Here is a 16,480-nt window from a genome sequence, read left to right as displayed (position 1 = left end):
GGATTGTTTGTTTAGCTGTGTGCTGTTGGCTTTGTGCTTTGGCAGCAAGTGATTTTGTTTCAAACAAAAAAAAAGCGTACAGACCTAAACAATATTTCTAATTGCATACTTTAAATTGTTTCCCGTTGTTTCAGCTGCCGTGAATATAATCTCGTATGGTCTGTCTTTGGGTGTTGTTTAAGCATTGACAACATTATTCAACAGTGGTTTGAGAAAATATGTGAAAATATGTTATACGTAATTGCAATATTTTCCCAAGTTTAGACAAGTTTTAACATGCTTATTGCTATATGGCATTGTTAATGCAAAAGACTTGCTATCTGTATAGATAGGAAATATGCTAAAAAACAGCCGCACTCATCACTTGTGGAAAAATCCATCTACCTGATATTGAGCTGGAGAATTTAATCCAATTTGACTTGACTTCAAGTCTATTTACAGTATCACCCTTCCCCCTTATGCGCAAACATGTACACACACAACCATACATGTAAAAAAAACGCACACACATACATCTTTGACTCATTTCACAGTCTGCTCTTTACCTACCCAGAACCCCCCCCAGAGAGATTTAGTAAATAGAAAGCTAGTTTGTACTTTCCATTAGAGCCTAATTCTATTACGCAGCCGGCTCTTATCGATCCTAACGTTCAGGGAGACATGCAAGAAAAGTAGCAAGTGGAGCACAGCGGAGGCCACAGTGGTTTGAGGATGGAGGCGGGAAAAGGTGGGAGATTGAGGGGGAGAGTTTGGTTGAGGGATGAAATAAATAAATAAATAAATAAATAAATAAATAAATAAATAAATAAATAAAGGGATGATGAAGGGGAAGACAGAAATGAGAAAGGATTAAGGGGGCTATAATGCATCTGGACCCATCTGTAAAACATGAAGCAGTCTCACACTCCGTATCATGGCAAATGGCATCTGGCAAACAAAACAAGAAATTTGCCTTGATTTGTTCATGTATGCAACATTAATAACACATGTGTGTATGTCTTTTGGTTATATTGTTTAAAGATGAAGATAACTTTGAAAGCACCATGTTGAAACGCTATAAAATGCTGGACACAATCCCACTACACACAAGCATTGCTTTATTCTATATATTTCCAAGTAATACTGTGCATATGAGAAACTGTGTGGGTGTTGTGTTGCCCTGACATTATACATACACATTCACCGGTGGGTCTCTGGGGCTCCACAACACACTGATTTAAAATTGACAGCGTACCTATCATTTTAACAGTGCAGAGACCTGAAAACACACACACACACGCACACACAAACATGCACGTGCACACATACACACACATCTGTTCTGTGATAGATGACCACAGCACGGCTGGTATGGGAGCAAGAGCCAGGCAGATATGAAAACCCATATCAGAATGAGAAACCTGGGGGATGTGTGTGCCGTACGGTGTAGAGATTGGAGCTTGTTGTTGTTTAACCCAGGCAGTTCATGGAACCAGAGATGTGGTCGCACTTGACTCACCCCGCCTGAGGGGAGCAGTGTGAGTAAACCTAAAGAAAAAAAAAAAAAAGGGGGAGAGATTATGAGGGACATTTCTGCAGAAGTGCCGGTAGATGAATGGTGAGAGGGAGAAAAGTGTTGGCAAGAGGTAACGGAGCGGATAAAAGAAGAGAAGGGTTCAGAGAGGGGTGTGAAGGAGCTGAGGTGATCGGGGGATCAGGTAAGGTGTGGAGGACGGAGATGAGAGGCGAATGGAAAAGAATTTTGTCAAAAAATCCTGAACATGTAAAAATGCAATAGAATACAGGCCTCACTGCTACCGGGAAAAAAGATAGTTGGCTCTGTATGCCCATTTTGTCAGAAGTAAGACACAAAGGCAAGGCCTGACGAGATATAGGCTCAGTGACCACAATCTATTGAAAGAGGAAGGTATAATTTAAAAATCTACCCAGAGATAGGACTGAACATGTGATCAGGGTATCAAGAATACACTGCTCATTTAAATAATTATTCTTTGATAGAATAGTAGATGTAAAACCCACATTTTCTCACTCACTCAGAGGACAAATTTGAACGATTTTAAAGGAACACAAGAGACATTGTGCGGCGTAGCTCCCTCGCTGAGTATGCACTTAAAAACACACATGCTAGTGGATCTAGCTCAGTGTAATACAAGAGGATGTAAGAGATTTATAAATAAAAGCAACTGGGACACAATAAGGAAGACGTGTGCACGCAAGCTGCTAGATGAAGAAAGCCAACGTCGGACTGAACAGACAGATGGGGAAGAGGATGTCAAAGAACATTCAGTTTGAAATTCTTTCCCTGTGTTTGCAATCGACAGTACGCAACAACTAACAAGGGTGCTATGTGGATTAACACCACAGTGAAGCTTATGGCTCCTTATGCTTATTTTATCACTGACGCACACCCACAATCACAATGTGTTTCCTGTCAGCTCTGTCAGCGTAGTTTTGTCATTTAGAACAATGTTTGATTTGACAGCTCAGCTCTGACAAAGTCTGAAGACAAAAAAAAGTTTGTGAAGCATCTTCTTTTATTTCTGCTGTTAGAATGAAGAGAACATGTTTCCTCTGGATGAGGAACACATTTTAAGTATGAATCATAAAACTCCCACAATTTAGCCCACAATGTACTTGATGTTAAGACGACATCACAATTCCCAGAACTGTGAGTGCCAGCATGAAACGCACACCCAGTAAATGAAACTGTTGTTCAGCGTCAATAGTTGCCTGATGGACCCTATAATAGCTGGTATCAAGAGGTGGTCAGATTAAAGATATTGTAGCATTGTGATTGCGTTGTACAAGTTTATATGGAAATTCAGTTTTAGAGGTGGTCTGGGCATTACAAAGCTATAGCCTGAATGTGATTCATTATATGTTTGCTGGAGGTAATATTCTCGCTGGACTGCACATTAAAGTAGATTATGATGGAGGCTTGACTTACAAAGCCATTATTTGTATTCTGCAGTCTTTGCCCCAAATTAAATTTGATCCTGAGGCATCAACAGTGTACACTGACAGAAAATTCCAAGTGCAAAGAAAATCTGTACACGAATTGAAGAAACATTATTAGTGTTGTAAGAACAAATGCAGATTCAGTATTCAAGCATACAAATCTATAATTGTATTCATAGTATACGCCTGCAGTGATTTGGCAGAGCAGTCAGGTCACATCCTGAATGTTTGATTCCGGGAATACAGGTCTTATAAATTGTTCTTCAGATATGATACCAGAGGCCAGTCTTAGTTTAGCTTGACGTTTGTATGCTTTAGACTGGTAACTGTGGTGTTAAGCTTTAATCCAGCCCAGGAGACAACTCAAGTAAACAAGGTGACTGACTTTGACGTGGTGTGCGTGAGGTGTGTTACAAATCTAGTTGAAGGTTAAAGGCAATGAACTCCTCATCATAGGAGCACTCACTATCTATCTTTATACATATTTAGTGATAGATATACAGAGATTGCACATGTATTGCTTTACTTAAGTCATCTAACATTTTCAGTGCTGCTGTAAAAGCAGCTGAGAATTGAAAAAAACAAAACGCATAATCTGTTTCACTCAGCTGTTTCAGTAGGCGGCAAGAACAAGTTTGAAAACACTAGCCTTTAAATCTTTAAATCTAATCTAGATTTCTCTATTGCCGCAAACTGATACTGATAGGTGTTCGGAAGGGTTTAAATAAAAGATCACCTGTGCTCCTGTGCATACACATGGCTGCACACAAACACACTGTCACTGTAGGGCAGGTCAATGACAGTGCACTTTCCAAGCTGTCAGGGCTACTCTGTGGTTTGCCTTGAACAAAACGATAAGTTCCCCTCGGGTTTCCACCTTGACCGATACATTGTATTCCTCACAAATACAGAAGCAAATTGAGAATGTCCATAATATGTTCATACTGGCAGAAAACTAAAGGGTCCAATGTGTACAATTTAGAAGGCTATATTTACAGAATTTGAGAGAAAGTAAATCTAATGTGCATAATTATGTTTTAACTATATACTATAATATTGTTGATTGTTGTATGTTTTTGAGAATGAGAATATGTCTACAGACACCATGTTAAACTACCAGTAGTGTACACAATAGATCTTTCTTCTCATAGATATTTATATGGAGACATTTAATATAGCACTCTTCTGGGAGTCAAGCTGGGTTTTATGGTCACTGCTTAGGTTTTATAGGCCACAGTGCTCAAAGAAAAACCAAAGAATATCATTGACAGTCATATCATGTTGAATATCAAATTACAAGTGAAGAACTGTAAGATTTCTTCTCCATGAGACACTCTTTCTATCCTATCTTTCTATTCACGGATGACTAAAGATCACCTACGAGTTCCACAAGGTTACATTCTTGGACGTTCTTATTTATATCAGTAATGATGTTCCATTATCTCTAGATAGCTCTTCTTTTAGAAGATGATTGTAATTTCACTCTGCAACTAAAACAGATTGATTTACTAGTAATAAAAACAAGCATCTTGTGAATTTTCCAAATGGATTCAGCTTCATGAAGAACAGAAAGTGTAACTCTCAAAGTCATAATAAAATGCTGTTCTAATATTGAATTAATGATGTGGGATTTCTCAATTACAGCCAAGTTAATACCTTAAAATGTTAGCATATAAAAACAAATGCTGGAATAACACACATTAAGATATACAGTGTATACTGCCTTATATAATTTTCCATATGGTTGGCATCCACATTTTCCAGACATTGAGTTTTATCTTGCACAATACTATCACCCACCACATTACTCCTTTTAGTCTCTATAAACCAACATTTCTAAAGACAAGTTTGGCCTGGTACTATTCTACGCCTCTCACCCTCAAGTGTCTACATCTGCACGCAGAGCTCATATTTATTTGTCTTTTGTTGCTGTTGTTTTTCTGCATGCATTTCAGACTTGATTTTCAGTGCTCTTTGGGGACAATTCTAACAAGCCCACCTGGGTTTATGTCTTCTTCTGCACAGCCATTATGTTCTGTATCTTTGTTTTTTATGTTATGGTTTGTGTACAGATACATAAATCATAATCTTTATTTAAATTCCCCAAGGTAACACTATCATACTGCCCAACAGGTGCTCTTGAGTTTATGTGTTATCATGTTTCTAAGATTAAACCAAGCCAGAGGTGAGGCATGCATGCAGAACATGAATCCAGGACCGCAGTCAGCTCAGAGCGGGCCCACGCACATCTCAATGTGTGGCTGATAGCTTCGGTGCAGAAATCTGGAGTCATGCTGGCGCTAAATATAGACAAAGGTTTTATGTAAGCTGAGGTGAATCATTCCATTCCACACATTTCAGCACATTTACTCACACACACACACACACACACACACACACACACACACACACTGAGTAAATGACATGGCACAGGTGAAGGAAACACGGATGTGTTAAACATCCGCAGTTCTCATCACATGAAATAAATGTAATAAAGCATATGCCTGCTGTCAGCCCACACATTTAGATGTACGTATGTATGTGTGTGTGTGTTTTCCATACCATGACCAAGGTGATTGGAACATGTTAATAAAAGCCCTAAAGTAATTGACTGGATGTGTGTGGAAAGACTGGAGGGTTGTTTTCCTTCACACAAGCAGCAGGTTGTGGATCAGTGAGTCTAAACACACAGATTTATACACAGTGGGATAGATCCCATGTAACATTTCTGTAAAATAGACATAGTGTGGTCTGTTGGGTTCACACACACATGCCATTTTATACTATTTGTGGGTGGAGATTAAGTCAAGTCAGTTTTATTTATATAGCCCAGTGTTAAAAATTTGCTTCAGGGCGGGGGGAAACTGAAGAAATCTAAAGAAGAGCAACAGAGAAGGGATCTGTCTAAACACACAATAGATGTCATGTGAAGAACAGACCAATGTAAAATTACAGTATGGACAACTAGGATGACAAAATTATAAATAGATTGTAAACACATGGCGCTGAGTCTCGAGCCTAAGTGGCTGCAGAACAAACACAAACACATATGCTAACACACAGCCCTGAATATTGATCGTGTCTGCCACGAAATAATGAAGCGGGGAAGTGTTAAAATGAATTATTTCCAATTAAGAGTGCGGGAAGAGGGATGGGCAACGGCTGAAGAATGACTGAGAGAGAAGGAGAACAAGAGAGACAACTCGACGGAGAAAGGAAGAGAGATAGAGAGAGATAGAGAATAGAAACAAGAGGAGAGGGGCTGAACTGTGGTCATCATGGTAACCATAGGTACTCCTTCTTCTCGTTCCATAGAGAGATCACCTTTGACACCGCCTGGTTGCTTCAGAGCACTGATTACCTTACACACACACATATATAGCACATACAGTACATACAGTACATGCACTTGTGGGTCTTGAAGAAACCATTTCAGACTGATAACACGCACACACACATACACACACTGCTGTATCACTGTTAATACATCTTGACAAACCAAAGAAAGGAAAGGTCATCCTGCATGACTCCGTCAGCCTTTGTCTAAAGATCAGAGCATGGGAACCCGTTCTCACACATCAACTCTTTTCCTCACTTCCTCTTCTCTCCTCACATACATTGCCTTCTGTTACATCACTTTAGATTGTAAAAATACTCACAAGTCTCTTAAACAAACAAAACACGCACACACAAAATGGTGCCTTGGTGTAACTACTGCATAGTTTGTGCCAACCCATGCATTTAGAATACATTATTCTGGTCAGCATGAAATCAATAGAGCTGTCAGAGTATAGAATTTTTGTTTAACCCTCTGGGCGCCCATCAATTGCGACTGCTCGGATTCCAGAGGATTCTTGGCGGTCTTGAGTTCGGCCATGCTTTGCACCTGAACATCTGTACCAGTTTCTATACTACCTATAGTTGTAAATCTGTACCATTTCAAAAAAAAAAAAAAAAAAAAAAAATCAAAAAATTGGGTTGAATCATGATTGAATCATGGAAGTTCTGCCGCCAGGTAATGGCAGAAAAAAAAAACAGTCAGGTGATTTCTCACACAATTTCACAGAGATTATAATTAAGTGACAGATGCAAAAGTCACTTAAATTTTGTAAACAGTGTGTGACCTGAAACATTTTTCCCCACGGTCCTCAAGTTGCACTAATATAGCAATGGCGACATCTACTGGCTAACATGGCTCATTGTGTTTTCATGTATTTATTTGACTGGATAACATGAAACTCGAACTAGTTGCAGAAGAAAGGAAACTAAGATTAAGCCATTCCTGTTAACTGTGTTGAAATTGGATTCTTTGTGACTCTCTTGCTCAAGGGCTCGCTTTCCTCCTGATGGTCTGAAGAACTCACTGCACGATACTGTGTCCCTGTCAGTGTCCTCTCACAGCGTTAAATATCAGATGACAAATTTGGACAAATGTATTGACTGTATTGTATTTAAGGCAAATTTACTCCCATGCTACTGCTCAGAGTAATCCTGTGTTGTCACCCTCTGTGGTTTGTGTGGTTTTCCAACACGTGAGAACATGTCTGACATGGATAATCTTTTGTTGTGTGGCACACGTATGATATAACAACTCCAGTCTGGACTTTGTCTGGAGTATATTTGTGTAAACTGATTCATTCAGAAGCTCTTCTGGCAGCAGCACAGCTCATCTCCCTCTCCCTTTCCTCTGGCACCGTATGTTACTATGGTTACGCAGACGCTCTGAAACTTTCTCATGATTTTCAGTAAGAGGTTTTTGGTTAGTATGGTGATTCAACAAGAAGATGAGGGGAGGCGAGAGGGGGTGGATTCCAGTGAGATCATGATCTGTCTGATCAGATGTTTGCACCACTGTTTTCTTTGAAAGTATTATAAAATAGAATATATATTAACAATGAAATGTCAAAATATACATCAGTGAGGTCTCTAACATTACATTTTGTTCTTGCTAGTGTGATTCTTTTTAATGTGTCCACAAGATATAACACAGGAGGCCCTTAAGAACTTTGTGTGTACCAGTGAATGTGGCAGAATACTGTTCAGCACCATAGACAGCGTCAAAATAATGATAACAAACCAGATTTGACTGTGATTTCTGATTGGTTACAAACTAAAGCAGAATAGTAAATGTGTTGTTATGAAGAAAAGAACATAATGGGCCAAACACCGATTCCATGTAATATTAAACGTTCAAAAATGCTGTAGTCTGATTGTAGTTACCAATGAAAACAGGCCAAACTTACCTTGACTGACATTAAAAAAGGTGTGTCCAGGATTTACTGAACCAAACAACCGATGTGTTTGCCTTCTCTGGGACATCTGGCTGGTGAACACCATGGAGAATCAGTATCCACTGACCAACAGGAGGCATTTCAGCATTTCAGTGGTGCAAAGACAGGTAGGTGACTGTGATGCGCAACGATCTCCAATAGACTCACATTTCCAAGAAGCCAAGAAGAAAATCAGATGGTTCTTGAAGTGTTTCGCTAATACCCATGCTTCCTTGCATGGGTATTAGTGCTGCATTACCATCTATAACCACTAGGTCAATCTTAATTTTCCTCTCTCAGAACATTTTCCAAAACAGCCTAAGTGATTCTCAGTAGAGGAATTTCCTCACGGGAGGGACAAATCTCAATTCTGGCTATTAACTCTAATGAGAAGGCCATAGCAACAGACTGATTGAGTGTACCAGATATAGAATGTTGGTCACTATTTGTTGATCCATGCAACATGAGGGAGGCTGCAGAGATTTCAGATCAATTAAACATGATTACATTCATACTTCACATGCCAAGTCAGTGCTTATACTTATTATGGCACTTTTATATGCCACACAGGAAAAAGACTGGAAGTATGAAAATTGCATGTTTTGCCATTGTGAGTTTATGACTAATTCAAGACACGACGTGCAAAAATACCCCTGCTTGCCAGCTTGAGGTAAAGTGCGTTATTCATAAGCTGTGAATAATTGAGGTTTAGGGAGCACATTTGGAACTGAGGGGGGTATTTGCTGACTGTGTACTTTGGCTGGTTGGTAAGTTGGCACTGAGCAAACACAATGCTTGGGTTAGGTAGGACAATGAAACAGAGCTAGGAACACTGTGTGTTTTAATGATCAAGACATGTGATGTAGCTGCTCCTCCTTGATTTTTTGTGAATTCAAAAAGTCAGTCTCCAGTCCAGTACTAATACAGAGCACAACCATCACCATAAAGGTGAAACACATACATATGCACATACTGTACATGCAAGTCATGCCTGTGTGCCAACTTTATAGATATATACAGTATGTGAAGTCATGTAAATATATCTCCAGGCCAGGCACCGGTGACTGAGTGTAGCAGAGAAACAAGCTGTATTTTTCCCTGAGGGCTTTGGGCTGCCTTTCTCAAAATCAGCTCAATCTGCTCTGCTCAGGCAGACAGACAGGCAGACAGAAAGAGTTCAGTGCGAGTCCACAGCCTGTCAATATGGGTTATGTGTAAGCATAACTTCAAAACTTCAAAAAATCCTTATTGATCAGTTTCATTTCTGGGTGAGGCCACAAAAACCCAGGACAAGGACAAACTCAAAGGACGGCCTTCAACCCACAAGAGGTAAGCTCCAGTGCATCCTGTCATGACCTCAGACAGTCCCGACCCGAACCAATTTGGCACCCTAGGAAAGATTTAAGGTGGTGCCCCCCTTGCATGGCAGCACTGCCAGTTTACATACGAACATACAAGAAACTGAATACAATATATACATTTAATATAAATAACTTACACAGAGTATAAGATTTAACTGCCCACAAAATAAAAACTGTAAACAAGACGTGGAGGCGACAGGAGGATCGCTTGATGTTGCTGAAGTGACGATAACTGGTGACTGTGGGAGATTCAGTTATCTCAACAGCACATATGACGAGAGAAGAGGAGTGTCTGAAACCGTTGGGTGTTACAGTCTAATCATAAAAAAAAAAACATGATACCAAGAATAAAATGAGGTGAAATAATAAAAATAAAAAACCTAAGAGAGGCATGATTTTCCCTATTCTGTACATGTATCAATTATTTCTATTAATTCTGAGGCAAATTAGATTCAATCTTATTATCATTACAGTGAACTGCTGATTAGCAGAATGCAAAGAAGCAGTAAACTGTTACTATTACAAGCAGTCTTTACTGTACCTCTGTCTTTGTCTTGTTTTCCCTCCTCTTCTTTTCTCTTCTTCCTTCCCTGAGTTTTGGTTGTTTTTACTTTATTATATTGTCAATAAGAGGTGACATCAGAAAACTGAGAGCAGGTACAGTCTAATCAATCAGAGGAGGGGGGGCTTAGGAAATTATAATGTCGTGTTTTTCCTTCCTTCCTTCCTGCCTTCCTTCCTTCCTGCCTTCCTTCCTTCCTGCCTTCCTTCCTTCCTTCCTTCCTTCCTTCCGTCGTTATTTTCCTTCCTTCCTTCCTTCCTTCCTTCCTTCCGTCATTTTTTTCCTTCCTTCCTTCCTTCCTTCCTTCCTTCCGTTGTTATTTTCCTTCCTTCCTTCTTACACCATTTTTTTTTTGGCTCGAAGAAGAATAACACTCAACTAGTTTCACTATAAGACTATATGACGGCACTGCATCCAGACCACTTCCTTTTCTCTCATCAAATCAGCTTTACTTACATTGCCTTGTGTTACTTTTGTTTGCTTAAATCCCATAGGGTTAAAATTTTCTTGACAGTCTTGAGTTGGACCATCTTTTTGCACAATTTGTTTTGATGACATGGTGTCTTTTACTTCCTGTACACATGTACCAGTTTCTGGACTTCCAGTAGTTGTATATCTGTACCATTTCTGCCAGTAAATGAATAAAAAGAAAACACAGAGATCATAATTCACTGACAGATTCTAAAGTCGCCTAAAATTCTGTAACCATTGTGTGACCTCAAACGTTCAAGTTGCATCAACATAGCAATGGCGACATCTACTGGCTGACATGACTAATTGTGTTTTCATTTTTTTATTTGACTTGTGTGAATAACATGAAACTGAAACAATTGTCTCATTCAAATGCCTCATTCAGCTGAAATTCCAGTGCCAGTTTTCAAACAACTACCTCCTCTGAAAGATCTGAGTGATGTTGAATAACGCAGTGACAGCAGTGATGCAGATTTTGAAATTCACGAGGATTCAACAAACAAGCACATATCTGTTAGGTACTGTATTTTTCATGTTTTTTTAAGAAAACGGGATCCTATAGTTCAAAAACTTGACGTGATAGAGAAAAACTGAGCCCAGTTTTGGATTCTGCACCCAAAAATTTGTTAAAAACAGCTGTCAGACCTAACTCAACAAAAATTGTGTTCCCCAGTGTAATATACTTGTGTAACAAGATGAAGGAGTCACCAAAGTCCATGTTTCTCGTAAAAGGACATGCTTTAATAAATCTTGTCAAGGCAAGCATTATGCTGGGTTATGAATGTGGAATGTCTGGGAGGGAAAACAAGAGAGCATAAAGCATTTCAAGGCACTTTAAAGAACAACTCATCACATTTTATGTGGTCAACTAAACTTATGTGGTCAACTATTATGGCTTCTATCTTATCTATTCACTTTTCTGTAAATGGGTACTTTCATTTGTGCGAGCCAATATGCAAAATTCTTACATAATACTTTGTCTGATAAGCATGTAAGGCACTACTGACACCAATTCCTCAGCGGTTGAAAGTTTACTTGATCTCAAAGCTTCTGACACGAACATCCCCATCGAAGCTGACAACGGAGTATTTCTCTGCACCCATGCGGTTGGGGAAGTGGATTGTGGAGCCATCTGATAAAGTCACCAGGAACTCTGTAGGGGTGAATGCAATGACGATCTAGATGGAGAATATGCAGATAAAGTTGTTACACATTAAACCTGCCATTCATGGACACAGATACACAATTATATGTAATATGTAACTTGGTGATTTGCATGCATTTACCTCCTGCATGCTGTACCATATCATTATAAACACCTGAAACTATGCTATCTGATGAGACATTCATATATTTAACTCTTGCAGATCTCCACAAGTCCATAAATTTGTCCTCAAAGAATTATAGTAACGTTATCAGAGGTGCAGTGACAAACATTTTCCAACAGAGGTCACTATTGTATAAGAAAGTGGTGGGACAGACTGTCTGTCTGCAGACACGCATGCAGCTGGGCTAGAATATGTAAACACAAACCTTGAATTCCTCCCCCTGGCGGAAAGGAAAGCCTCCTTCACGGTGCTCCTCACACCACTGGCCTTGCTGGTAAGAGTTGCAGACCACCACGTTCTCATCTCCGTGAGCGTTAAAACGAGGGTTCATATGCATAGTGATCTCTTGGTCATTTGGGCCAATATTCAGAGCAAAACTGCAGCACAATGTAACAAGAAAGTTGGTTATATTTTAATATTGCCCCTCCTTCTGTTTTAAATGATTAAGAGGACACCAAGCGCACAAAATCCCGAGAAAAAGCAGTTGCTCTTTTCATCTGCTAACCATTATCTTCATGAACCCCACATCACTGAGGGGAAGCGCATAGTAGTCACTGACTGTAACTGATTATAGATAGATTATAGATTCCACCTCCATCTCTGTGTAAGTGTGTATATAAACACTGGCCCACATGTTGAGATCAGTCACTGCCTTTCACAGGGAAAATTGAATAAGCACAGAAAGTGGAAAATAAAGGAAGGAAACACAGATTACCATGATTCATTACTTGTACTCTTGAAGCCTCAGTGACCTTTTGTTGTGTATCTAGGGAAGATAAACTAGACTGAAAAAGAACATTGAACGCTCTTTGTCCTGATTTTAATAACAAATATTTGGGGGGAATGACTTCACTTACTAAACAATCACATGTCTCCACCTTGTCATACCCTGAACAGCTGTCTATGGACAGTACTTGGTCCAGATATCATTTTAATTTCGTTAAGAGATAAGCTATCCAAATATCTGAGCAAAGGAATCGCATTCAGTGAGATAGGCATGGCATTCTTAATGTGAACTGAACACCAAAAAGGAACAGGACCATTCAAAATGGTGTTTTACATTACTTACTTTGTGGCCTCAGGTGTCCTGATATCATTTTAATTTCATTAAGGGATAAATTATCTTATTGTCAACACCAAAAAGAACCAAGAGGAGCTGGACTAATTCAGTTTTACTGTGATAAACGTATTTCAAAAGTGTCAACATTCACATTACTCACTTTGTAGCATCAGGTTTGGCGACTCCAACAACAGTCAGGGTCTGCCCGACCTTGAAGGACATGTTCTTTACGATCATACCCTGTGCAGAAAAAGAGAGGGAGGAGAGTGATACAATACACTATTGTGTGGAAAATACTACTGGATTTTTACGAGATTCAATTATTATTGCAGCTTGGGGCAAAAAGAAACACCAGCAGTAGCTTCAGCAAACTCCTCAACCCTCATTTCATCCACAGAAAAGACATGTGTTTTCAATTATGCTCCCACTGGCCCAGAGTCAAAGCTTTTCAGCAGTTGCTATGGCCTTTTTTCCTCTACAGCGATTTTGGCAGAGGCTAAAAATTTAGAAAAATGATGAGGGACAGCCGTTGTTCAACTGAGCAATATTTTCCTATGTGCAACACTGGATGGCAAGTACGCAGAGGGGGGAAAAAAGGCTGAGTGCAACAGAAATCCTCAGTATGGTTGCTCCTGTACATGTGGCAATACTGAGCTGTGCGATGATTAGGAAATTGTACTTGAGTCATCTATCATTTCATTCTGAAACAGAAATCACTGCTGTTTGACATTTTGTCACTTTGTTCAATGATATATCTGGGGAAATGTTAGCTGTGGTCAGGGCAATCAGATTTGGACCACCCCAGTCGAAACAGTCTGGAAATGCCACTGATTTGAATGTTTTAATTATTGTGTAGTGTTTTATCATTCACACCTACATTTGAAGAAATGTTCCTTATATGCAAAAAGTTTAAATTTAGGTTTAATTTCAAGTTTCATTGTTAGACATATTATTTTCTCTCAGGGGACAGGAGCAAGAATTTTAATGATCTGTGTGCACTGCAGCTGTCGGAAAATCAATCTGCAATAAAAACCAAAAAAAACTGTACTGTATATGGAGTTCAACAAAACCATGAAATAAAAGAGAGTAAAGGGATAGAATGGCATGGGTGGTACATACTTTCCATGTTAGAGTCCAACTGTAAAGTGCATGACCAACACATAGCATTGGGCTGTGAAGGGTTGGGCTGAGATTTGTGGAGGCAATCATCCTGTATCTGTTTCAGACACTGCTGTTTCTGGCAAAAGTTCACCTCTCACTGACACCGACACTGACTGAATGACCAGCCACCAACTGAATACTCACTAAGTACGTACAAGTAAAAAACATATATCACAAATAAAGGAATTACTGCCACCCTGATAGAATTTCAACACGATATGAGTAGAAAATGGATCTTTTATAGTGCAGGAAACATTCCCTGATATAACTGCATTAAAATGCTCCACAATATATCACTGATGACCTGTTAACTCCAATTGAGAATGATTGTATAGTAGCATCTGTTCTATTTCTCACATAATGAACTTATTTCATTTCATTCTTTTAATGTAATTTAACCTGGTTCCTCCCACTCTCGCTGTTCCCTTTCCATACACATGTTTACCCCTGTAGCCAACAAAAAGCCAGAATGATACAAAGTCTTTATTGTAATCTACTGACTTTATGAGTCCAGAATGCATTACCTCTGTGCTCAGCTCTGACTGAAATAATTAGAATGAAATGGACAAATGTTAACAAGCGTTCCTGTTGCAGTGTAATGAAATTGTAAGAAAGAAGAACACCCTAAATCGATGACTAATGTGTATGCATGTGTGCTCTGTGGGGAATATTTTGACCATAAAAGGCAACCAAACAAATCCGAGAAGCCCACCAGACCCCTTCAAAGCACATGCTACAAAAACTCAGATTAAGTACAACTAGATGGTTTAGTTAAGCTTCACTTTCATCACCATGTCATTCAATAGAGTGAGCTATGTCAACCAGCTGTCAGTTCCTGTTTTAAAAATATGACCTGCTCGTCTGTCTGAATCATAAAATACAGAGAGTAAAAGCGACACAGGAGCAGAATATTATTGTCAGAATTGTACTTACATTCACCATCTTTGCAGATTTAGTCAGTCAAGATCAGCTGAGAAGAATTGAAAGTGCTGCAGACAGGGCCTTGCCTCGCTGCACACTGGCAATATATACAGTGTGGGAGGTTCCTTCTGCCTGACTGACATTTCAAGCAGCAAATAATATCAGCCCATTATAGAACATTGACAAATGAAGTCAAAGTGCCCAAAAATAACTAACTTGACCATAGTTTTAGTGCTTAACAAGTTACTGCAGGCCTCGGTGAACTGAAGACAATTAGTTATAGATCATTTGTTGACATCAGACTGTTACATAGTAACCTGGTGGTGTTGAGTCTGACTGCGAGGGGGAGCAGAGTAGCCAGAGTGCCGGACAAAAATAGAAATGTATTTGTTGCCAAGGCGACATCTAAATATTTAACACAGCCAGCAGTCTTAATGCCCACTTACTGTATATAGCTTGTAACTTACTGTAGGATCAAATGGCAGCACTTGAGATCATTCAGCCTGCCAACTGAGTAAACTTCAGTTAGGCGGGAAAAAAGTGGAAGTGGACTGTTGAAAATGACTCATATCCTCCAAAAATGCTGCAGTGTAATACAACCTAATGTAAGGACCATCTGCCAAGCGTTCCTTTTCTACACTGGTTCTACACCATTTGTGTGATGTGACCTGAGTAGATGGTTTGGTTAGATCTCTCATGCGATGTGCATTCAAATCTATCTTGCATTAATTCTGTCTTAATTAAGTTTTCTTACATGGCAGCATCATCAATATGATATATCAGGACAAACATTTCTGGATGAAACTTAGTATTACGAATGAATTTTTGCGTGGTGCGATTCCTGTTCAGATCTCTCATTTGTCAGAAAACTGTGTTACTAGTTGATATAACCACTTACAAAACGTTGCTTGGTAAGTGTTAAAAGTGTTAATCGCGTGTACCGGTTAACACATTGAGGAGCTGTATCTGCTGAATAAAACCACATCTGTTTTTAATTATGATGACAGACAAGCACACACTCACAGTTACTAACATACGAGTGCACAAATGTGGAACTTAGTTCAGCTGTTCTTTCTCAATGTTCACTGCCAAACAGTGTGTGGTTTGTTCTAATTTTGGACAGCTGGCATCTCGAGCGATCCGAGGAATTGGTAGTTCCCAAGCCACAGATTAAACCATAACAAAATTAGAGGTGGATTCCTCATCAAGCCATCTACTGGATAATAGCTTGATTTTAAAGGTGTATCTCTTCAGGTACATGATGTATCTGGACAGTCATATATCGATACCGGTTGTCACAGTTCTTGCATCAGTTCAGTGGTCAATGTGACATAAACATATGATCATATCCTTTTGCCTCAAGACCCAGTCTCAAGACAGTCAGCAGA

The 16,480-nt window shown here is 39.4% G+C and overlaps 1 protein-coding gene across 1 annotated transcript; it reads right to left on the bottom strand.

The window, feature by feature from the left end:
• Positions 1–11,341: 11,341 nt before the first annotated feature.
• On the bottom strand, positions 11,342–15,236 carry lgals2a (lectin, galactoside-binding, soluble, 2a). The gene is made up of 4 exons (XM_010737784.3): positions 15,105–15,236; positions 13,171–13,250; positions 12,156–12,327; positions 11,342–11,800 (listed from the first exon to the last, which is right to left on the bottom strand). Exons 1-4 carry the CDS (start codon positions 15,111–15,113, stop codon positions 11,654–11,656), a joined length of 408 nt encoding a protein of 135 aa, XP_010736086.1. The 5' UTR covers positions 15,114–15,236; the 3' UTR covers positions 11,342–11,653.
• Between the last annotated feature and the right edge of the window lie 1,244 nt (positions 15,237–16,480).

The sequence above is a fragment of the Larimichthys crocea genome, chromosome XII, assembly GCF_000972845.2.
Source record: "Larimichthys crocea isolate SSNF chromosome XII, L_crocea_2.0, whole genome shotgun sequence".
In the NCBI taxonomy this organism is placed as follows: domain Eukaryota; kingdom Metazoa; phylum Chordata; class Actinopteri; family Sciaenidae; genus Larimichthys; species Larimichthys crocea.
This window is presented reverse-complemented; position numbering and strand designations above follow the sequence as displayed.

Excerpts from the sequence above, each read along its gene's own strand:
- lgals2a (XM_010737784.3), bottom strand. Across the intron at positions 12,328-13,170 it reads GCCAAACCTGATGCTACAAA|TTTTGCTCTGAATATTGGCC; the intron begins GTGAGTAATGTG and ends ATTGTGCTGCAG. Across the intron at positions 11,801-12,155 it reads GCCAGGGGGAGGAATTCAAG|ATCGTCATTGCATTCACCCC; the intron begins GTTTGTGTTTAC and ends TTCTCCATCTAG.